The 24,042-nt window shown below is 40.3% G+C and overlaps 1 protein-coding gene across 5 annotated transcripts in view; it reads left to right on the plus strand.

Moving 5' to 3' along the window:
- The window catches only part of SYT9 (synaptotagmin 9), an 80,311-nt gene extending 56,869 nt beyond the window's left edge, over positions 1-23,442 (plus strand). The window contains exons 4-8 of one of the 5 annotated variants that reach the window (XR_014167185.1): positions 13,081-13,201; positions 14,114-14,285; positions 16,117-16,246; positions 16,830-19,158; positions 22,137-23,442. Coding sequence is in view for 3 of the 5 variants with exons in the window: in XM_081906869.1 (XP_081762995.1) it covers positions 13,081-13,201; positions 14,114-14,285; positions 16,117-16,246; positions 16,830-16,937 (531 nt within the window). In the remaining 2 variants the exon portion in view is untranslated. Of the gene's footprint in view, positions 1-13,080; positions 13,202-14,113; positions 14,286-16,116; positions 16,247-16,829; positions 20,589-22,136 lie in introns of those variants that run through there. The other 4 variants (XR_014167186.1, XM_081906869.1, XM_081906867.1 and 1 more) reach the window with 4 other exon arrangements.
- Positions 23,443-24,042: the final 600 nt, after the last annotated feature.

Raw genomic sequence — 24,042 nt, forward strand, 5'->3', positions numbered from 1 at the left:
TTCTTGGAACTTGAAGGAGAGTCCTCGTTCCTTTGAAAGAATGGAAGGACAGTCTAAAATAACCCAAAGGGAGGGCTTTGTAATTTGAAATATTTCCATCTTCTAAGAACAAAAATTACTTTCTTGAAGCATCTTGGTATATATTTATTGTTTTTCATCATTGGGCTGGTGCAACTGTCTTGTTTTTGTATAGGAAAAACAACCACTTGCATTTGTATTGTTACAGTATTTGAAATCTTTGTAAGAAATTCCCTCCTAGACAAATGGCAAGCATAACTTGTCACCACCATAAGTGCTTAATCATCCAAGGCCCTTTTATCAGAGAGAAAATGAATCAATCTGGAAAAGAGCTGGATGTTAGGTATTGACAGCTTAATTAAAATTATAATAGAGAAAGATACCAAAATGGTTGTCAGAATTTCCCTTTGCCAGTCTATTACATATGTTTTCCAAACCACACTTTGCATTCAGAAGCATAAGTAGAATCCAGACTTTAATAATAAACTTAGAACCTGTTTTTTGTCTGAAAGAACCAAAGTCTCAAAACTTTATGCTGATTTCCCTAAGGTGCTCAAATTGCTGGCTCCTCTAGAGGTAACTAATAGCAGTCCTAGGCATGTCTACCCAGAAGTAAGTCCAAATAAAATCAATGATATTTACACCCAGCTAAGTATGAATGTTGTATTTAACAGTGAACTACTAATGAGATTTCTGTGATAGTTCTCACAACACTGTAGTCAACAGGTACTTACAAAATGGCACATTACTAGATAGCTAGTAAGTGTGTGCTTCAACAGTTGAAAAGAATTGAGATTTTATATCAGGTTGAAAAGGAAAGGGATGGCAACCCACCTCATTTCAAGATTTATGCATTTTAACTGTGTAGAAGCTGTGTTGCTATCGCTTGTATGACACGGTGAATACTTCCTTGCTGTTTATCAATGACTGCACAAATCTGAAAACTAAAAAGTTTCCATTGGTGTATTGGAAATTGTCCATTGGGCAGGATGATCTGCGACACAAAAATGGGACAAAAATGGATGTAAGAAACATTTTACAAGAAATTTCATTGTACATGCAGACACATTCACTTGATATTAAGATGACTATTTTTAAGCCTTCAGCAATAAATAATTGTGCTTTGGGGATATAAGTGTGAACCTATCATAAACCCATTGGTTAAGACTGGTACATTTCAGTTTTCTTTTCTAGCTTTTCATTTGATATGTAACAAAGATGAAAAACTGTTAATGGTGGAGATAGTCCAGATACTGCTGGCAAAAGATACCGAAATGTAGAAATACGAAACTACATCTGTTAGGGTGTTGTGGAAATAGATATGGCATCGCAATTCACACAATCAGTTCCCACCTGGGACTCAGCTTCATTAGCAAAGAAAAGGCGTTTTATATGTGTTGTTTGTGACACCAGATGGCGCTTTGGAGTTCCGTTTGAGCCAACCCGATTTCTCATACAAAGTTTAAAACGCGTTTAACTGAAATGCTTCTTTGATGTGTCTGGATCCAGCCCTGCTTGAAGCACCTGAAGTTTGTTTTGTGATGCCCTTGATTGTACGGTCTGTCTTTTTTTTCTAAGCTGCAATGTTGGGCTCATAAACTTTCCTTATTATTATTTCTGATGTGAAAACAACATTTATAAGGAAGTAAGTTTGGGCCGTGCCAGATTTTTTGGAGGTTTGTTTTTCAGTGCAAACATTGATAAGGCATCAGTAATGTGGGAAATTTCCCACTTGAATTGATTTCCCACCAAATCATTTGTAGTCCTTAGTTTGGAGTAATGGGGGGAAATAAGATACTTTGCTGGTTTCAACTAATTCAGTGTGCTAGTGGAAGCCAGAACAAGCACTCCCACATACACAGGGGGGTTTCTCTTCCCCCATCCACAAATCCACTATGGAAGGGTGGGAGAACCCCAAAAACAGCACGGTGAGGGGGGGGAGATCGTTCTGACTGGCAAATAAAAAGGCTTGTGCTGACAGAATGATTATATCAGTGGTACGTTGGACTCTACCCACTGGCTTTTCGAAAACGTGAAAAGTTTTTGAAAAAATATGAAGACCATTCATCCCAGCTTCAAGTAAATGCTGTTGCTTCACTGGAGCCAAGGGCAGGTTCTTAAAATACTCATGTGGATAAAAATAAAGGTAAAGGACTCATGACAGTTAAATCCAGTTGCGAACGACTCTGGGGTTGCAGCGCTCATCTCGCTTTACTGGCCAAGGGAGCCGACGTTTGTCCGCAGACAGTTTTTCCAGGTCATGTGGCCAGCATGACTAAGCCGCTTCTGGCGAAACCAGAGCAGCACATGGAAACGCTGTTTACCTTCCCGCCAGAGTGGTACCTATTTATCTACTTGCACTTTGGCATGCTTTCGAACTGATAGGTTGGCAGGAACTGGGACTGAGCAACAGGAGCTCACCCTGTAGCAGGGATTCGAACCTCTGACCTTCCGATCGGCAAGCCCTAGGCTCAGTGGTTTAGACCACAGCACCACTCACATCCCAATACTCATGTGGATACCCAGGGACAAAGCACACATGTACAGCTGCTGTGTCTTCATGTGCATATGTTTTAATGAGAAGGACTGGGATGATAATAATAGAAGTGGGTGGTTCATATTTGAGGTGTCGCCTGTCATTTTGTATTTAGACTGTCACACTGAAGCACAGAGCAACTGTCCCTTTTTAAGGGTACTTGGATTATACTTCAAACGTTTTTAATAACATAACTTAAAAGCTACTTTTATGTGCATTTTCTTAGGGAAAGTATTGCTGGATTCAGAACCACCTGACCTAGTAGATCTGGAAGCCAGAGGCTTTGAATATAGTGTTGCCTGAAGCCTCCTGCTTTAAGGATACACCTTGTTGTAAAAGAAGTTCCTTTAAATATGAGCGTGGTCTCATCCCTGAAACTTGTTTTTAATATTGAGATTTGGTCTTTGTAAAATAGGGAAGGCAAGAGAGTCTCTGAGCTAGACCAGATTAAAGGGAATGGCTTTCTAGCTGGAGGGGATGGCTTTAAGGCAGTCCATTAGTTGCCGTAATTAACAGCTGCAGTTTATCCCAGAAAATCACCAGTCCTTAGATCACATCTAAAATTGGCATCTTTGTTGCATTTTTTCCTCCTTCAGCAGGGTTCCTGTGCTTTATTAACAGCTGCATAAAGGATAACAACTCAGTAGGTGGAGGTTTTCCATTCTACATTTCCATTCTGACAAAAAAACACCATTGTCCTGTTTAATGTCTGGTTAGCATAAAAGGCATAGAGAAGTTGCTAAGGGGAGAATATGTGTCTTAAGAATGAGTATCCTTTATCATTGGCACCTTAAAATTTTCTTTATTTATTAAATTTGGATCCAGGAAATCTGCCATTACATACACTGTACAGTGTAACAGAAATGTTGTCTCATTCAGCCAGTGGCCACATTTGAACATCAAACTGAGCCATCGTTTAGGGTGTTGTGAATGAATGTGGCCTCCCCTTGGGCTCGCATCCACACCCACAACCTCCTTGTCTTCTTACACATCCAAAAGAAAAGGAGTTCAGAAGCTTTCACTTTCAGTTCACCATGTCATCACAACTGAGGACTATGGTTAAAATTAACCGTGGTTAACCACAATTTAAGTTGGGCTGTTGTTGTTAATTAAGCAGGTGGAGACTTGGCATGTTCGTACTGTGCTAGGCCATTGTTTTAACATGATGCCTGAACACAGCCAGTACTTTTGGACCTACACAAACCTCTTTAAATAGTAGTTGGATGATCTTTAACTACTCCCATCATTTTCATCATTACAAGAAATATGATTTTGTTGTTGCACAAGAGGGTTTTGCACTAAGCAGACACATAGGCCATTGCAGTCATTCATGATATGAACCCTTTGAGAGTTTGAGCAAAGTTTTCTATTAAATGTCATCAACTGTATCGTTAGGTGAATGTTTCTTTTCACTGAGTATTTCTAGATTACAGGTATAATCTCTTTTACTATTTTGATTCATTATATATTTAAGCACAGACATTTCCTTACAGAATTCAGAATCTGCAACGGCTAAGGCAGTGTCTACTTCATTTCCCACTAGACAAATATTTGATCAGAGTAGAGTCATAGTGACAATTAATTGATGGCCATTCCAAATTCATTATTAGGCAAATGAAGCTGTTCCTTTCGCAAAATGATTATTTTTTTTTGCTCACCTCCCTATGCACCCTTGCGCCTTCTCTAAACCCACTCTGGAAGGTTAAGGGGAAAGGTCAGAACAGATTGGGGGGGGCAGGTAGAGGGGATGGAGGCAATGTAGCATTGCCCTGCCAGAAATCCTGCATAACAGAACTGCTTTGTTGGGTACTTCCCAAAGTGTTTAGCTTTGCTTTCTAAATTAGATCACTCTCCAGGGCACTTATAAAAAAATCAAGGCAAACTACCTCATCCAAATTGCCCTATTTTTCTCAATCCATTCCCCCCCCCCTTTAAAATCCACATAATTGCACAGTGTCACTTCATACTGGAGCTGGTACCCTCAATGGCACGACACTGTATTTTTTTGGTGCCTTATTTATTTTATTGCCTTATCCTTTTTTTGTAAAATGCTTTGAGACTTTTTCTACAATCAAGGGGTATATCAATTTCATGAAAATAAGTGATGAGGAACCAGGATGTAGAAGCTGGTATGTTTCAGTAGTAATAAGCTAAGAGTAGGCTTACGTTTCTGCGCTCTGTCTCTTATCTAGTTAACCTGGTTAGTCCAATAAAAGGTAACTCTGTTTCTGTTCAGATTTCAATTTTCTCAAATATATCCACAATCTTTAGCCTAGTAACCCAAACCATCCGCTGAGTATCATTGCTAATGTAATAGTCTCTTTAATTCTAAATGCTCTGTTTCAGAATACTGAAATGTTTTCTCTATAGACCATTGAAGCCTATTACAGAAAAGTAAACGAAGTCCTGAATGAAATTGTGTGACTGTGATTAAGAGCGTGTTATTTTAAGGCGAGCGCTGCCGATAAAATGAATGTGACATTTTATTATGTGTATAGTGTCACAAAAGCTTTGTCGCGGAGTGCTTTGTATAGGCTTTTGTTTTAGCGCTAATGCTTTCCCCCTTTTCCACACAGATTAAGTACCTGAAGTACAAGTAGGAAACCATTTTCCTACAAGCAGCCCCAGTGGAGGCTGATCCATTTAGTGTGAATGGGGCAATGGGGCGCACCAACCAAAAGGGCTTTTAGGGAAACCAGCTTAGCCTGAGGAAGGTGAGAGGATTGCTGGTCTTCCCTCAACCCGTTATTTCCAAAAAGAGCAAAGTTTGGCACTTCTTGCCAGCTTCCTTCTCCTGGGCCTCAGTATTGCCCTTGTAGAACCGAGTGGGGGGGGAGGGGAGGGGGGGGGACAAAACTAGAACTGGCTTTCTTTGCCTGTCAGGGGCTCTTGATCCACCTGGATCCCTACCAGTCCCCAATGGGCACCAGCCACTATCATTTATTTTACATACGAGTAAATGGTCTCAAGATGACTATCTTAGTTAAGGATGGTAGCCTACCAGCATGCTGCCTGGTAGCATTCAACATTATGTTGAGGTTACATATTCAGGGATCCCAGAGATTTGCAAAGCTGCAGTGCAACATGTGATCACAACACCTTTAAAAACAATCACATTTCAATCTGTCTTGCATTCATCTAAATAGAGTAACCATTGGGGTATTCTTTAAGAGAGTTCTGCACTTACAAACACGTCATGAGCTCTTCAAAGCCGTTCCTTTACTAAATTTGGATTTTTTCTTTCTTTTTTAAGTCATAAGAGCCTACCTTATGTAAGCCTAATAATGCTTACAAAAGTTTCTCGTACAGCTTGGTGAGGATCTCTCTTAGCACTTGCTTCTGCCGCCTCTTTCGCCATCAGTACTGCCTAAGCATTGAACTTCTATCCCTTTCAATATGATCTGATTAGAAGTAGACTCTCATAGACAGTGCAGGAAATGAGTAGGCTGGCTTGTTCACTGCAGCTGGTAACACAGGAGAAGCTCTTGCTAAGGAAAGGTGAATGGCAGTCAAGAGCCAAACTTACTTCCAATGTTTCATTCAGGTATATAGCAACATCACTGTGCCAGCATAGCATCTCCTTCCCCTCCCTTTGCCGGTCCATTTGATGGGATTTAGTCAAGACTGACTGTTCTGCCTCCCCCACCCCCGCTTTCCTCTCTCTGAGAATTACGACATAATTTTGTTCCTGTGTCCATTCATTTTTTAATTAAGTTGTTAAGTGACACAGGGTTTTGGGTGGCCATGTGTTCTCATATATGAACTCAGGCTACAGCAGAGGCCTGCGCACTTGTCCGTCTCCTTTTTCAGTGTGGATAATTGAGATGTGCTGAGTGGAAGAATCTTTAATTTATTAAGATTTCACAATTCATATGCCATCTAGGACACAGGGGAGACTTAAATTTTCTCCCTGGTGCTGGTGATGAAAGGAGAAGGTGCTGCCAAAAGAGCTGCACCAGTGTAAAATTTCAAACGACCAGATACTCTTGCTGTTTGTTTATAGCACCCAGTTTATAGCATCCTGCTCCCATAAGAACGTCCACTTAAACAGCAGAATTCCTGCAGCCCTGCAGGCTCACCAGATCTGTTCTGGGGATTGCCCCAGGTTTCCAGAGTGGATTTGCAGAGAAGCATGGGAGACATACCTCTTGAATTGTCTGTATATAAATCCATAACTCATGTCTTAATGGAGATGAGACTCAAAAGATGTGAATTCTTGGTTGGTGAAAGTCCTACACTCAAAGACCTTTGAGCTTCGTCTTACAGTCAGGAGCAATGAAGGCAGAGGGAAGCAGATCCTCCGCACCCCTTCTTGCTTCCATGCTTCTTCCTATGCTTATTTTAGTTCAGCTATTCGTTGAAGGTTGGTTATATCTAAAAATCATTCTTAGGCTGGCTTGTGCCCAGCATGTACTGAAGCCTGACAATCTAATTGGAAATGAAAAGGTGCAAAATAATAAAGATTGCATCTTTATTAATTTTTCCCCACCACAGTAAATTGCCATGATCCCTTTGGTCCACTATTTCCCAGCATTTTTTCCAAACAGCTCAGCATGTGGTAGAGGTACTTGTGCTACACAGTTGCTTTGGGCTATATGAAAAACACACAGTGTGATTTATCAAATTTGCTGATGTTTGTCACATCATTCTTTTGTATTTCAGTTTTATTAAAGTTTGCCAGGAGCTGTAATAGATGCGAGCAGTGCAGGCCAAACAGTGGGTAATCCTCTAAGGATTCAATCTGAGCCTCTGTTTGATTTGTAAAGCTGGCTTTTGAGCATAGGTACACCCCATGTTCTCCAAACCGACAACATATTGCCTGTGGCAAAATTTGAATTGTACATCTGAAGCAGTACTGAGCCCCTGTGTTTATCACTGCCATGGTGTTTCAACGTCTTATATTTTTTAAGGCTCTGAGGCAGAGATTCAAACCGTGAGTTTGATTTCTCCTTTTAGCCCTTCTTTTGTGCTTTTCTGGTCATGGGTTTTATTTTCATTTTAGATAGCTTCAGCGATGAAGGGAGTTTTGTCTGGAACACTGTGCATTAAGTTGTCCAGGTTGCCCTAAGTTGCGCTAACAGAGGCAGACACCGTGACATTGGAATTCAGGCACACCATACGAGTCAAGTTCACACTTACTAAGAAAGTGTTTCCACAGAGCACTCTAGCATAAGAACATAAGAAGAACCTGCTGAATCAGACCAATGGTCCATCTATTCCACCCTCCTGTTCTCACAGTAGTCCTCCTGATGCCTGTGGGAAACTTGCAAAGTGGACATAAGCGCAACTCAGCCCACCTGCCACTCCCAGCGACTGGTACTCAGGGGCATACTGCCTATTGATGGGACTTTAAAATTATTGATTGGTCTAGAGCTGCATAGGAGTGATGGCATACAAACAGCCAGAGACTCCCCAAACCTGTGGGTGAGTGGAATAGGGGATGCATCACCTGGACCACTAGCTGACAGACGAGTGTAGTGTTTTATTATTCAGCAAGAAAATAAATAAATGATGAACATCCTTCTCATCCAGAAAGAGTTTAAACACTTACAAGTAGAAGAAGACATTTGTCACCTCTGGAGATGGGAATTCAACCTCACAGCAGGTAGCTGTGGGTTCTCCTCCTTGCTCTTGTCAACTTCTCTTGTCTTGCACAGATCATGACATAAAATTTCAATCTCTGATTGGTTAGGGACCTCTAAATGGGCATCGCCCCTTTCCTGGAGGGGTGTGTGTTAATAATTAATTCAATTTTTGCAACAAAAAAACAAAAACCCCTACTGCCTTGTTGATTCATCTCTGATCTCCGGACATCTCCTGGTTTCCCCCTAAAAATAGGTACTTATTCTGAATAGTGTCCCCTGATGTGCTGACTTTTATCCTGTTATCCTTAACATCTGTACCCCAACGTACTAGATGATGATGATTGATTAAATTCATTAGTCACCTTTTTTGCCACAGCAGTGCAAAGCGACTTAACAATATTTTAAGCAAAAAAACCAGCATTAAAACCAGCATTATATTTCCCCCTCTTGAAATCCTTTTCCTATGTATAAGATACTGTCAGCACATGTTTATATACTGAAACGTGTTTTCGCCAAAATGGTAAATCTAAAACTCCCAGCACACTGTCAGTGGAGGTAGAGCAGAGCCATCACAGCTAGTACCGTAGCTGTTGAGAGCCAGGTCCTCCATAAATTTGTATAATCCTCTTAAAGCCAGCCATGTTGGTGGCCCTCATTGCCTGCTGAGGGAGCAAGTTCCATAGTTGTTGCCTGAAGAAGAAGCTCTTTATCTGTCCTGACTCTTCTGACATTCAGCTTCATTGAATGTGCCTGAGTTCTAGTGTTATGGGGGGGGGGAGAAAACTTTAATTTATCCACTTTAAGCACACCATAGATACCCCTCTATCTTTACTCCTCTTATTCACCTTTTTTCCTAATCTGAAAATCCTCGAATATTGTAACCTTCTCTCCTTGGGGAGTTGTTCAAACCCCTTGGTCATTCTGGTTGCTCTTTTCTGAACCTTTTCCAACTCTATGATATGCTCTTTGAGGCAAGGCAACTGTACACCGTATTCCAAATGCAGAATTATAATATTGTCAGTTTTCTTTTCAGTTCCTTTCCTAATTACAGCTATTGCACACTGGGTTGGCATCTTCATCAAGCTATCTACTATTACCTTGAAGGGCTCATTCCTCTTCACTTACCACCAGATCAGAACCCCATGTGAAATTAAGATACAGTGGTACCTCGGGTTAAGTACTTAATTCGTTCCGGAGGTCTGTTCTTAACCTGAAACTGTTCTTAGCCTGAAGCACCACTTTAGCTAATGGGGCCTCCCGCTGCCGCCGCGCCGCCAGAGCACGATTTCTGTTCTCATCCTGAAGCAAAGTTCTTAACCCGAGGTACTATTTATGGATTAGCGGAGTCTGTAACCTGAAACGTATGTAACCTGAAGCATATGTAACCTGAGGTACCACTGTATTTTTTTTTACCCCAACATGCATCACTCTACCCTGTTTACATTGAACTGCACTTGCCATTTTACCACCAATTCATTCAGTTTTGGAGGGGTCCTTTTGGAGTTACTCAAACTCTCTTTTTGTTTTGCTGACACTGAACAATTTTGTATCATCAGCAAACGGGGCCACTTCACAGCACACCCCCAAATTTATATCATTTATGAACTAATTAAAACACAGGTCCCAGTACCAATTTCTTGGGGAACTCCATGTTTGCATTTCTCTCCATTTGGAAAACTGTTCACTTATTCCTCTCTGCTTACTGCTGCTTAACCCATTTCTGATCCAAGACAAGCTTTCCTCTTATTCCATGACTGCTAAGCTTACTCAGGAGTCTTTAGTGAGGTACTTTGCTGAAAGCTGTTTGAAAGTCGAAGTACGTCATTTGGCTCAACTCAAGCTATATGCTTGTTGACACTCTCAAATACCTAATAGATTTGTGAAACAAGATTTGGCCTTGCAGAAGCCATGCTGACTCTACTTCAGCAAGTCTTGTTCTTCTAATGCTTGGTTATTTTTTATCTTTAACAATACCATCCTAAAGGTAAAGGTAAAGGGACCCCTGACCATTAGGTCCAGTCGTGACCGACTCTGGGGTTGCACGCTCATCTCGCTCTATAGGCCGAGGGAGCTGGTGTTCGTCCGCAGTCAGCTTCTGGGTCATGTGGCCAGCATGACTAAGCCGCTTCTGGCGAACCAGAGCAGCACACGGAAATGCCGTTTACCTTCCCGCCGGAGCGGTACCTATTTATCTACTTGCACTTTAATGTGCTTTCGAACTGCTAGGTTGGCAGGAGCAGGGACCGAGCAACAGGAGCTCACCCCGGCGCGGGGATTCAAACCGCCGACCTTCTGATTGGCAAGTCCTAGGCTCTGTTGTTTAACCCACAGCGCCACCCGCGTCCCTAATACCATCCTACATCAATACTAAACCTTGATCACCAGAGGGTCACTATTATCCTCATTGTAACAGGCATTTCTGATGGAGAAGTTTACACTGATGAGTGAGTCTGATCTTATCATAGCATATGTAATTCTAAAAGGATTGTGTTCTTACCTTGCTTGCGTTACAGAAATAATGCAAAATAAATGCAACTGCTGTTAATGAAAATATAAGCTTTGGAGACAAATTACATGAAATCCTAAATAAAGATTTAAGTATTGAAATTGAAGAGGCAGGCCTTTCAAATTTTCCACTCTAGTTAATATGATTTCTTCAGGTAAATTAGCTTGAAGCGTTAAGAACATCCCTGTTTTACTACAAATCATTATTTCAATTTGATGCAAAATGTCATGGAGATTTCTAGTTTCAAGATCACATATTAATATGACTCAGTGGAAATGCACACAGTAAGCTTTGTGCTTTCTGGTGTTTTCAAATTCAATTATAATCAAACAGCCCTAAAAAGAGACTTCTTTCCTAGTGTAGATTTTTATTACCAAATGGGAAAGATTCTTATGATTCAACGAATACAAACGTGAAATTTTACTTAAAATAAAATGTTTCCTAGTGTTAGTAGGGCAGCCTTTCCTCTCGGTTTGCATATCTGCTTGGCAGGAGTGGCTGGTAATTGGGGCACAGATAATAATGACTTGCTTCTAGCAGGCAGCTATGCTTACAGGAAGTGAGGGATGAAATGTGAGAAACCTGAGGAACTTCCTGCAAGGCCTCAGGAACTCTTCAAATGGTTCAGAGCAACCTTCTCCAACCTTGTTCCCTCGCGTGGTGAATCATTTTCATTGTGCAATTATTTGGCTGAATGCCACCCAGTACCTCACAAAGTATTGCCTCTGAAGGTGAAGCTTTCGTTTAACTGTACTTCATACCATCCTTTATACTAATAATTAATCCTTCCCGGGTGGCTCCTTCTGTAGCCAAAAGCACAAGCCATACACAAGAGCAAGGTACAGAAATGCAGAAAAACTTGAGAAAACAAATTAGGAAGGTAAACACACAGAAAGCCCAGTGAGGACATAGCATGCTCAATGGCCATGGAATGTTGCCTGGCTTTGAGGAAAAAACAATGTACATATCACATCTGTTAAAAAATAATGGCTGGAATGTATTATGGCAGTAACAACACAAACATTTGAATGGTGTTCAAGGCAAAAGTGGTTGCCGTGCTTGCTTATGCTGCCCCGCTTTGGGCCGTGATGACAGATCTTGCTCCTCTTGAGACACTGCAAAATCAATTCCTACGTCGGCTCCTAATGCTCCCCCTGTGCGAAAGCAACGCAGCCATGTGACTAGAACTGAAGATCGCATCCTTAGAAACTTGCCTGTGGAAGCAAGTCTTCAATTATTGGTTATCATTGTGGCATAGATTACCAAACCACTACCTTGTCCAATGCTTATGGTGAGATGAATTCTCTAGCCTTTGGACTAGTAGAATTCATGCCAAACTCCTGAGCTATGGAATCTCTCCTTCAGATTCCCTAAAACTAGACCAAATTACTGCTCAAAGACTGATCCGCCAAAGACTGGATGACATCGATCTACAGCGAAACTATATGCTGGGGGGAGGTGTTTGTTCGCCCCAGAACATTGGTATCACTTTAACTTACTGCGTTCCATCATACCTCTCCTCCCTTTCGACTGTTGCCCATAGACTGGCCTTCACCAAAGCGAGGTTCAACGTTTTTCCCTCCAACGTCCTGAGACATAGATTCTCAAAGGGCCAAGCCCCCGCCACGTGCGAATGTGATAAGGAGACGCCGGAGTCGCTCCAGCACATCATATTCACTTGCCCCCTGTTCAATGTGCCACGGGCAAATTTGTTGGGATCAATCATACAGAAACTAGAGGGTACCCCACCAAAATTCCACCTTGCTCAAATCTTGCAGGATAAGGATACTCATACGACCCTGAAAGTGGCCAGGTTCCTGGTCGCTGTCCTTACCCAAAAGCGACGCCAAGGAGCACTACAAGCTAACTAAGGCATAGTATGCCATTCTACTTTATAGTATTTTATTGTTATAGTGGTGTTTTAGCGGCTGTTTTTTTTCTCCCCCCCCCCCACGTGCGCAAGCTGTTATTTATGTGTTGTTTTTACCTGTATGGGCCTACGGCCGTAATAAATATTGTTGTTGTTGTAACATTTGAATGTATGACAGCATCAGAAAAGTGACGTACAGAAGTAGTTCGCTGCTGACTGCTAAATTCTGATATGGATCTACACAGAGGGAAAACCCCCCGCTATAAATAAGTCAGAAATTAATTCGTTATAACAAAAGAAGAAAAGTTATGTAAAAATTGCATAGAAATTTTATTTTGCTCTCTTGCGCTTTCTGGTGTAGCATGTTTATAATACATTCATAGCTTTTTTTCTTTTTCTTTTTTTACTAATGTCGCTGAGTCCCCAGAGTGAAAAGTGGGCACAAACATTGTCCTTGCTTTAGATCCATATTATATCACGGCAAACATAAATTTATTTGGGATATTTTAACTGATGCAGAGAGAAATTTTCAATACTGTTCCAAATGTATTTTATTGTCTTACAGGACAAAGTGGATCTTGGCGAGTTGATGTTTTCACTTTGCTATCTTCCAACTGCTGGTAGACTAACTATTACTATAATAAAAGCTAGAAATTTGAAGGCCATGGACATAACAGGAGCATCAGGTAGGAATGTTTTTTCATTCCAATTTTAATGTACTATTTAAAAAGTAATCATACAAGTTTAGCATATGACCGTCCTAGCATACTCTTTCCTTTGAGTACTATAAATGCAGTAGTTTGTTAGAGGAGGGAAATACACTTGGTCCTGAACCATTTCATCAGTACTTTTCTGTACTGAGGTAGTGAAATATCCCAGAGGCACATTCCTTACAAAAATGTGCAAGGGGTCTGCATTGATCCTCTTTTAAAACATTGTCAGCAGTACTTTGTTACACAATTAATCAAAAGTATACCCAGGCATCTGGGATAAAATAACTCTGCAGAGTAGAAATACATCCCAAACCGACCTGAAATTGCAGGTAAGACACACAATCCACCCATTACCAAACTACATGGCTGTTTTAATTGGGGTAGAAAAACCACCCCAGTTTATTTCCAATGCTTCTTGCAAGCATTTGAGTTGGAGGGGCCACACACTGTCATCATATGTACTGAAGAAGGGCAAAACTGTGATTCTGCCATCCACTTTGCACCATGATACAGTGGTCAACAGAGGGCAGAAAAACTAGGCGACATTATGCAGTACAGTGCCACTACAGGTTTTGACTACCTCATTGTGGGTGTGGCATATTTTATTGCATATTTCTAGTCCTTTAACAAATTCTGTATTTCAAATCAACCCTAGTTTTTAAATGGAGATCCTATTGGGCTATAAATCTTCCCCCACAAATGAATAGTGTCATCTAAGACACCACGGAGAGCGAGGTTATTAACTGTAGAACATTACTTTTATTTAAAATACAGATGACAAGATTATAAGGAAAAGGTATCAGAGAAACAAATCTGCTGCGTTATTGCTTTAAACTTGTGATTATTTTGAAATAAACCAGTATGCTTGTTATGTCCTTCACACAGATCCCTATGTGAAGGTTTCACTAATGTGTGAAGGGAGACGATTGAAGAAGAGGAAGACTTCCACTAAGCGGAACACCCTTAATCCTGTTTATAATGAAGCCATAGTCTTTGATGTCCCTCCAGAAAACATAGACCAAATTAACTTGTTTATAGCCGTTATGGATTATGACCGGTGAGATATCTGGACATCTCTTCAGACTAGTGACCTGATTGAATCGAATGACAGTAGTTGGTTTTGTCTTCTCACTGAGACCTCTTTAAACTGCCAGAGAGGAGAAAGAAGATCTCCCTTTGACAAAAGAGCTGGGGATGAATGAATGGCAGCAGGGAAATGGATTTGGGTGGACTTAGAATGAGTGATGGACAGAGAGTGTAGGCAGTGCTGGATTTACATATAAGCTAAACAAGCTATAGCTTAGGGCCCCCAAAAAAATTAAAGGGGAAAAAAACCTGGATGTACATTTACAAAATATAATATACTTCTTCTTAATTGTATTTCAGTTCAACAATTACTTTGATAAAATACATATTTTGTTATGTGCAAATGGCTTTAGATACCTATTAGGGCCATAAATAAGCATATATTCAACACAAAAAACTGTGACAATTTGTTGTTGACAAAGGACAGCTGGACATATAAAGGGCTCCATTAACTTCAGTAGCTCAGGGCCTCATCAAAGCTAAATCCGGCCATGAGTGTAGGTTGGGAAAAGACAGTGTGGCTGTGAGAGTTAGAGAGAACAAAGAAGATATGGGATGAGGGAGATGTTAAATTATATATTTAAAAGAATTAGGATAGTTTAAGATAGCCATGCTAAGTCGGGAAACTGGAACTATTCAGATTCTGTATATAAAGACTGCTTGTTCTGCATGTTATGTTCCTTAATTCACATCTGGGTGGATTCTCAGATAAATATGTTTCATCCCATGCATTTGGTGTATGTGTAACTTGAGGTAACATAAGCCAGTAGGTGATAGCAGCAGGTATTTTGAGAGAGATCTGGACTCAGTAAAGCAGCTGTGGAACTGACTTTAGTGACCATTTGGAGGCAGACCCTTGTGAGGGACTGCCGGGAGTGTCACACTCCCCAACTCCTCCTTGAATGGAGTGCTTAAAAATATTGGAGTTTCGGACCAGTTAAGAGAGGTGATAGCCTAAGAACTCATACACATCATAGACTGTACTCTGGATCTGCTCATTGGTGAGATTTCCAAGGCTTTATGAACTGGAAAATCAGTTAACATTGGGCAAGTCTTCTTTCTCTTCCTTTGCCTCAGTTTGTGTGTGCTTTTTGCCTCATGTGATGGGGAACCTTCCTGGTAGGCTGGAGGTATGATATCTTAAATTGTGTCTCCAGGCTAGGGATACACCAGAACCCAGTATAGATCTAGGTGCAGTAGCAAGGGAGAGGTGTACACTAGCACACACATAACATTCCTTTCTGGCTTCACCCAACAGAAGCTGCTTTGGTGGGTCCACACTGCCAACATGTTCCCTAGAATTAGTGAAAATGTTGAGAGTATGAACAGTAAATGGGACTTTAAAAATGTCATTATGCCTTTACATGGGGCTTGCAGTTGTCTCCGCCTGCTCTAATTTATATACAAGAAGTAAACTTCCATTCCCTGAAGACCAAAATACACATGCCGCAAAATAGGTATATGCCTCTTACGTGAAGGTTTTTTTAAAAACAACAACAACTATAAATTGCATCAGCTAAGGGAGGTTGATAATTAATGGGATCAGAACAAACAGGGGTGTGGGTGTGTTTATTTAACTCTTTCCTCCCCTGCTATGGAGTGAGGAATTTTCTGTGCAAATTTCCTCTTCATGCTTGCTCAGATCCCATTAGCATTAAGTGCAAAAAGATACATTTAAAGTCATGTCAACTTTAGTCCTTAGATGTGTTTCCAAATGCTCACCCTTGCTCAGAGAGGGTTTGAATTACACGGTTCCTGGATGTGAAATTTTAAGAAATAAATATTATTGAACCTTTTCACAGTGTAGGTCACAATGAGGTCATTGGAGTCTGTCAAGTAGGCAACGATGCGGAAAGCCTTGGGCGAGACCACTGGAACGAAATGCTCTCCTACCCTCGGAAGCCCATCGCTCACTGGCATTTGCTTGCAGAGGTAAGACTCCTTCGCCTGACACACTGCCTTTTCTATTATGCTAGAAGCTCTTAAAATGACCCTAGTGCTGGAGAAAACACCTTTCCCCCCCTCTTCAAACAAGAATCCATTTGCTTAGACTAAATCCTTTTCAGACACATCGGAATCCGGAAGCTTAAAGCAAGACTGATGTAAAGATCAAGCAAAATCTGATCCCGAGAGATTTTATTTTTAGTGCAATGTGAAAATACTTCCAACTTAAAGGTAAATCCATATATCATGCATATGTGGATTTTTATAATATCTAAAACTTCGGGTACATATACCAGTACATCCTTGTGTACTGGATTACGTCTGTCTTTTACAGGGCGTGGTGTCCACTGGATTACACATATGAAGAAACTACTAACAGGGCTTATGGTTATGTTTATATACAAGACAGAAATAATGATTTATTATCTGGTAATAATGTAAGTCCACGCCAGTGTCCAGAGGGCTCTCAAATTGTGTTGGAATTAAAAATGTCCTCAGAGTTCAGGACATGCAGTCGAAAGCTCTCCTCAAGTTACAATTAGATTCCTCTGTTTCTTTTGTCTTCATTTAGGGCCCTATTCCACAGAAATGTTATGCGGGCCTTCTGCGCATGGATGGCTGCCGAAGAGGCTTCCTCACTCTTTTAACCTATTCAGCAGAAATTTGGCATTCCTGTTGAACCCTTTCTTAGCCATTTTCTCAGGGGCCATTCCGCAGAGTGTCCAAAGGGGTAAAGACATCCCTTCAATTCCATTATTTAACCCTCACCCGCTTTCCCAACCCCAGAATACATTAATCCCAAACCACAAGATGCAAAACTTCTGTTTGTTAGATGGAAATGTACTTTTGTTTCTGAAGCTTTCTGTAGTTTTGATTCTAACATAGATACCCATGTCTATCTGTAACACCCATATTGTCATCTATACTCCTTCAATGAATTGCATTGTTAGTCGTGTTGTTTCAACCCACATAATGCATTTTTTGAGATGCATGGAAAATAAAACATTTTATTATGATAAGTATTGTCATAGGTGGAAAAAAATGGAATTCCTTTGTTTTACATACCTAACCCCACTTTATATACCTAACCCCATTAGGTCAGTGGTCAAACTATTAGTAGGCAGTTTTTGTTTTCATAATGTATGGATTACAATACAATAGTGATATGGAAGTTCCAGTAAGTTGTGTGTCATATCCCTTTTAACCATCAGTGGCAACTGCCCCCACAAAACCGAGAGAGCAGTACTGTGCCTTTGTGATAAAATAACACAGGGGCTTACTACACTACCCAAAACCGAAAGAGAACGTGTCTCAAGGTTCTGAAGAAATATATAATTGTGTGTTTGTGTGTCCTATTAATTTTAAAATGTAGTTGTACAGTAGGAAAAAATAAGGGGGAAAATCATTAAAGTACAATTGAACAAAGACAGATCTCATATCATTTTTTCTGTAGAACAAGATAGATAGATGAGGTATAAGACCAGGATGCAGAATTCAGAAGAAAAACAGGAACCTTCACAGACTCTTTCCAAAAATTAGGATCATGTGGAGCAGAGGGCTGGAACCTTTTGGAGGTGGAATTACTAAAAAGTCAGAAATGGAAACCACACATTTGCAAACACGTCTGGTGTAGCTTGGCCTTTGGGCACATTTCAGAACAGCCCAACGTGTTTTGGACAATGACTGTTTAAAGGTCTTCTTCAAGGGCTACAAAAACATAATAATACACCACATGAATAAAAAATGGAGTGCATATTGAAGCTAGAGACTTTGGTGCCACGTGGGCTTAAAGAAGTATTGGATTTCCTTCCACACTTGGAGATATGCCCCTGGGTTTTTTTTTATTTTTTGCACTGTCATGTTTAGAAATGAAAGTCCTTGATATTTTTTATCACAAATTAACAACACCTGTGTGTGATTCATTAGAAAATACGCCATTTGCTGCCTTCAGACAACAATTCCAGTTGCCAGTTAATGTGAGCAGAGATATGGACAGGCCATTTGTCAATTTAAGTAAGTATACAGAGGCTCATACGCAATTTGTATATGTTCTTACAGCCCCTGAAGAAGTCGTCACTTGTTGTGCGGAACCTATGGCCCTCCAGGTGTTACTGAACCAGAACTCCCATCAGCCCCGGTAAGCACGGGCAATGGCTAGGCATGATGGGGGTTGTAGTTCAACAGCATCTGGAAGGCCAAAGGTGCTCCATACCTTTGTAGGCCGAAAACACTTTGGGCTGTTGCGAAAATAAAATCCATACATTTCTTCAACATCTTGAGAAACACTCTCTTTTGGTTTTGGGTTCATTTTGGATTCTCTGCACTTTTTGCGTTTCTTTTTCACTACAGTACAACAAAACTACAAGCTACTCCCACCCATAGCATTTTGAGAATTTGGGTCTTGTGGAATGAGTCGTGCATTGAGTAGTTTTGACAATTGAAAACCACCCAAGTACAATTAAAGAAACAAATATAAGAGTTAGATTAAAAAGAATAGATAACAATATTAGGCCTATTCTAGTGATTTAAAAACATTTGGTGAGAAAGCCTGTGGACTTTACTCTTCTCCAGGCACGCGTTCAATTTGAAAGCAAATAAAGTAGGTTTGTGGTATGGCCAGACTTGTTGATTTTATGACATGGTAGTCTTTTAGCAAGTTTTGCTATTTAGATTACAATTTGTTTGGCCTAATTCAAATTTGTTATATTTGCTTTGCAGCTCTGATCCTAAATGGTTTGAAAAATCTGAGCCCCCGGTCATCTCCCTTTGGGGAAGGCCGAATAAACTGTAGTCCAATTAGCAAATCTTGGAGAGAGACTTTCAACACAGCAGCAACACCTCATCTGGAGAAAAACAAACAAACAAACAAACAAACAAACCACTAAAGCACTTTTTACATGGTATGCGGAGATTGTTATAAACCAAAATGTGAAATGACTATCACACCCTTAATGGAAAATACGTAGACCAATACATCTTTGTTACCTTTCTTGAGGGTGAGGAGTTGGGTATTTTTGTCAATCTGAAAAGCCAGTGCATAGAATGTTCGATATTAATAATGGGCATCACTAAGTAAAAAATCAAAATCAAAAATACAATTGTAAGCCACAGTCATTCTGCTATCAGGAGCACTGTCTAGTAATTAAAAAACTCAGATGAAACATTTATATTCTGTTTGTGAATCCATATTAAGTTGTCAAATAACTGTTCCAAGTTTGTAGAATAAATCATTTCCATAACTATCACTTAATCTTGTCCTGCTAACCATATATACTTCAAGTTGGCATCTGCAATGTATTATTATTTAAATCTTGCATAGTAATATAATAGAATTCGGATTTTTGGGTTGGGTTCAATTCGGCCTTCCTTTTCAGATTGGACCAAAACAGTGGGGATCTGGGAATCTGTATGTTTCTTGTTTTCTGGCATGGGTTACAACTGTGCATGCTTGCAAAAGCATCCAAGTCTGAAACATGAATTACTCCAAGCCTTTCCTATCACCTACTGTTGCCTTGTTTTCTTTGGTAAAAATGCCAACAGCAGAAGAGTTTGTAGCTCTTTCCTAGCCCACCACCTTCCTGATGGTATCATGAGGATTTCCACACAGCACACGTGAAGCCGCATACTCCAAATTAGTACATTTTAATGAAGCCCCTTCTAAAACAGGAATAGTTAAGAACAATAAAAGCAGTAAGATTTGCAAATTAATTTTACTCCCATCATTTCCTCTAGCTATATATTTTTTCCTGATAAGAGAAGAAAATAATGGCAATTATAGAAAATTCCAATATGATACTGGACAAGGTTCAAAGTTCTTGCATGCACAGAATGAGGACTGATCACAGAATGGGACTTTCCTCCTTCTCCTCACCCCCATGGACCTACTAAAATTGCTCTGAAGGATTGAGGAACCTCCAGAACAATATTAGGGCACAAGGGAGGAGATGGGGGGCAGTCCCACTGTGTGAGCTGGCCTCATTCCCCACATGTCTACCCCACTTAGCACCACCTTGAATTCCACCCATTGGATGGAATTAGATATCTATGCAATTGGTTCCTTTTACAGCAGGCCATATGAAATACAGAAACTGTAACGGATTATGCTGAAATGCATTGCAATTTAAAGCAAACTAAAGGAGCATTTTTTGTTATGCCATATTCAGGCACAGTATCTAGGATCATAAGTCACAGATACATTTTTTAAAAGATGAATTCATGCATCATGTACCCCCCTCATAGCCCTCGAGTACAGAACAGACTATATCCATCCTGTGACAGTTTCACATATATGGAATGGGTCTGTGTATCATTTACATATAGGTGTTTGCTTTTTTTTTTAGGGAACCATGTGCTTACAAGGTAGTCTGATGGCTTCTTTCTTTCTTTTTTAACATTTTACAGCTCCTGAAAGCAGGAAGCAAGTCCCTCGTGGCCACACAGGTAAAAATGTTTACACAGAAAAAGATAGCTGGGGGCAGCCAACTTTTTCTATGTACAACTCCCCAGGAAGGGACTGCATGATATGGTGTACAGTCACTTCTTGGGAGCATTTTTAAAGACTTTTTAACCTGCACAGCCACAGTGGACTTAATATCTGATCAAAGCAGCTGTAAAAGGTTTAAAAAGAAAGAAGGCAGTCCTCAGACCATCTCGTAAGAACTGTTGCCATATCCAGGTGTGTATCAGTTTGTAGATTATGTGGACAATTACATATATCTACATTCTAATCGACACAAGGGCTGGGGGGTGTGGAATGGTTAGGTTTGCTTTTAAAAATCCATAGCGAATAAAGTTCCTCTCACCTTCCTGCTCCACCATTTTTGATGAACATCTCATTTTGGGAATTTTCTGGCTCCCTCTGCTGCTACATGTCAAATTCCCAGGTGAAAATACAGAACGCTTCTCCCCGTTGGGATTACTTGAGAGGTATATTCATTGTTCTTTGCAGAAGTATTCACTGAATGTGAGGACTATAGTCACAGAATTAAGCTGCACGGAGTGTCCCATAATAATTAGCATTGGTAAATATTACTTGAGCTTGTCCTCACACCTGAGATCTCAGCCTACTTCCATGTTAAATTTAACGTTGACATTAACCATGGAAGGGTTTGGGACCCAAGACAGGAGTTCAGCCTTCAAATCCTTTTTTCTATTTGCAGTGAGCATGCATAAAAGTCCTTAAAAGAGGGATGAATCATGCCATCACTGAAAGCACTGGAGATTATAGCAGCACTTCTGAAATATTAGAGGGTAGGGAGAGACGGCAAGCCTACCTAAACTGCAGGAAACCAGGCTAAAGGAATCAGTGGGATACTTATTTTGGAGCTATCTTTTTCTCAGTGCTCAGTATTCAGGAACACTTAGAAGTACAGCCTTTTTAATATATATATATTATGGCTAATGAATGGGGAAGGGAGAAAACTTAAAAGTAGGCATAACTTAAATTGGACCAAAGCAGCCAGAAACGTCCTGAGTTATCACAGTGTTCTTTCATTCTGTCAAGAGCAATGTACTATAAAATGACTGTACCTCAGAGTAAAATTGGAAAAATAATGGCAGTGGTATTCATAAGGAAAGAATTCTGCCATACAGTCCATTTTTTTTAAAAAAAAAATAGCTACTTCTGTGAAAAACCACAACAGAATAATACTACATATATTAAAAAAGGGAAAGGGAGAGCATTAACGTCTACTCTACTTTTGTTCCCCCCGTCATTAATAGTTGCTTCCTTCTTCATATTGTGTTTATAGTGCGCACACACAAAAAAAAACAGTTGAAAGAAATAAGATGTGCCAAACTGAGGTGTGATATTAATGGAACTATGCATTCCGTGTGGTATATCTTCAAGCATTGCATTAAAAGGTTGTTTCTAATACAGTGGGTTGGGCAAGGAACTGCAGCTGGAAGCAAGCCTGGGTCCTGCAATTCTCTCAAAGGGCCTCCATCTCCGTGAAGTGAAATGAACTGTGTACATCTAAAGGACTGTGATGGGGCCGCACTCAAGAAGGATGGGCAACACGATGCACACCTCCACTGCTAAATAAGCTAACAAAAACGACGCAGACAAGGCACGTATAGAAGATGGACTGTAAGCACCCGGGCTCTTTTTTTCCTCTGTTTGTTTTCCATTTCCTCACTGTTTCTGTTTTCCTTTGGCCGCTGCAGAGTGAATACAGTTGGCTAACAAATGGAAGCACGCCACGGTGTGCTTGTAGCTGCTTGGAAAGCTGGCTGGCTTTCTCATCTTGCCAGATCAGGAGGCCTGTACCACCACACCTGATCTGAGGAGGAGGGAGTGGTAGAAACCATTGTGACGACAGCGCTCCTTAGGCATTCTGCATAGTTGTGATGCACACACTTTGCTTCATCACTTTCCACATGATGATTTAAACAAGCGGGGAACCTCCATGGATAGAAGTAACTACCTGGCTCATAAATACACCATCCAATTCACCTTTGTGTGAACCACTAAAGAGGGCTGATGTGGGAGGGTGAAACACAGCTAGCTTACTAAGTAGTTACAAGCAAACCAGGATGCAAATCAGTGATGGGGAGCCCTCAGCCTTCCAGATGATGTTGGGTGCCCAACTTCCATCATGCTCAAGGATTGTGGGAGTTGTAGTCCAGCAAAATCTGGAGGGCCTCGGGTTCTCCACCCCTGGTGCCCAGGCAGGTGACTTGGTAAACAGTAATCTGTATTCACCGATAATTATCTCTCAAATTTGCAATGTTTTGTTTGGTTGCATGCTGGATAGTCCTCCTCATTTTTTCTTCTTCTTATTTTAGGCTCATCACGAAAGTATGTAAAGAGATCTGTTGTATTTAAATATGACTTTGCTTTGATGACACACAGACATTGTACTATACTTTTAATATTTGTTGTTCAATGAGTAGTCCTGGTACATCTATGTTCAGTGTCTAATTTGGAGCGTAAACCCACATCCTTGCCAAGGCTTTGTTAGTTTGGTGGACTTTTTTTCTCTTCGTTCAGTAGAGGTAATGCATGATTGATTTGCAGTAACAGTTTGAGGGGCGAAATAAATTTAACATTTCTTAATTTTATAAAAAAGTATAACGTTCTTATAAACACAAGTAAAATGTACTGTGGTTTCATTTATATAGATCTAGTCTGTACGAATTATTTTGTTCTTAATAAAATGACGTAAGAAATTGTGCTATTGTAATTTATGCCTATTTTGTATTTATATATTAAAGTTGAAGTGAATGTTTAAACAGCCCACATTCGGTGCTTTAAAAGTGTTTTAATTCCATGTTCCCTGATAGCAACCTGTGGAGTAATTTTCTCCGAATCAAAGCCATAAATTAAGGCTGGAAGCAAAATAAGCAAGTACCATATGCAACAAGGAGAGGACAATGCAACAGATACATTATTTGGGTTCCCTGTTGGAATGGAAATCTGCAGGATAAAACACAGTTTCTGCAGAGTTAAGTATTATTTCCTTAAGCACCACTGAGCAATTTAAGGGCAGTGTTGCAATTTGGTTCACCCACCCACCATGTTTCACATTTTAATTTTTCAAATTGACAAGAGTATAATTTTCTTGTTTAAATGAGTAAGACTGACTTTCTATCTGCCAATGTTTGACATGTCATTCAGGGAAATTGTTAGGTGTGCTTAGGTAGAGTGTGGTCATGCATGGAAAAGAGGATTTGGGAATAACTCAGACCCGTTCTGAGCAAACTCAGACATGTTTCTTTTACTCACCGAGAGACACTGCATTAAACTCAGGGTGACTAATGCTGAGAACCTATGCACACGTACT

Source organism: Podarcis melisellensis, assembly GCF_964234715.1.
Source record: "Podarcis melisellensis genome assembly, chromosome: 1".
Taxonomy (NCBI): domain Eukaryota; kingdom Metazoa; phylum Chordata; class Lepidosauria; order Squamata; family Lacertidae; genus Podarcis; species Podarcis melisellensis.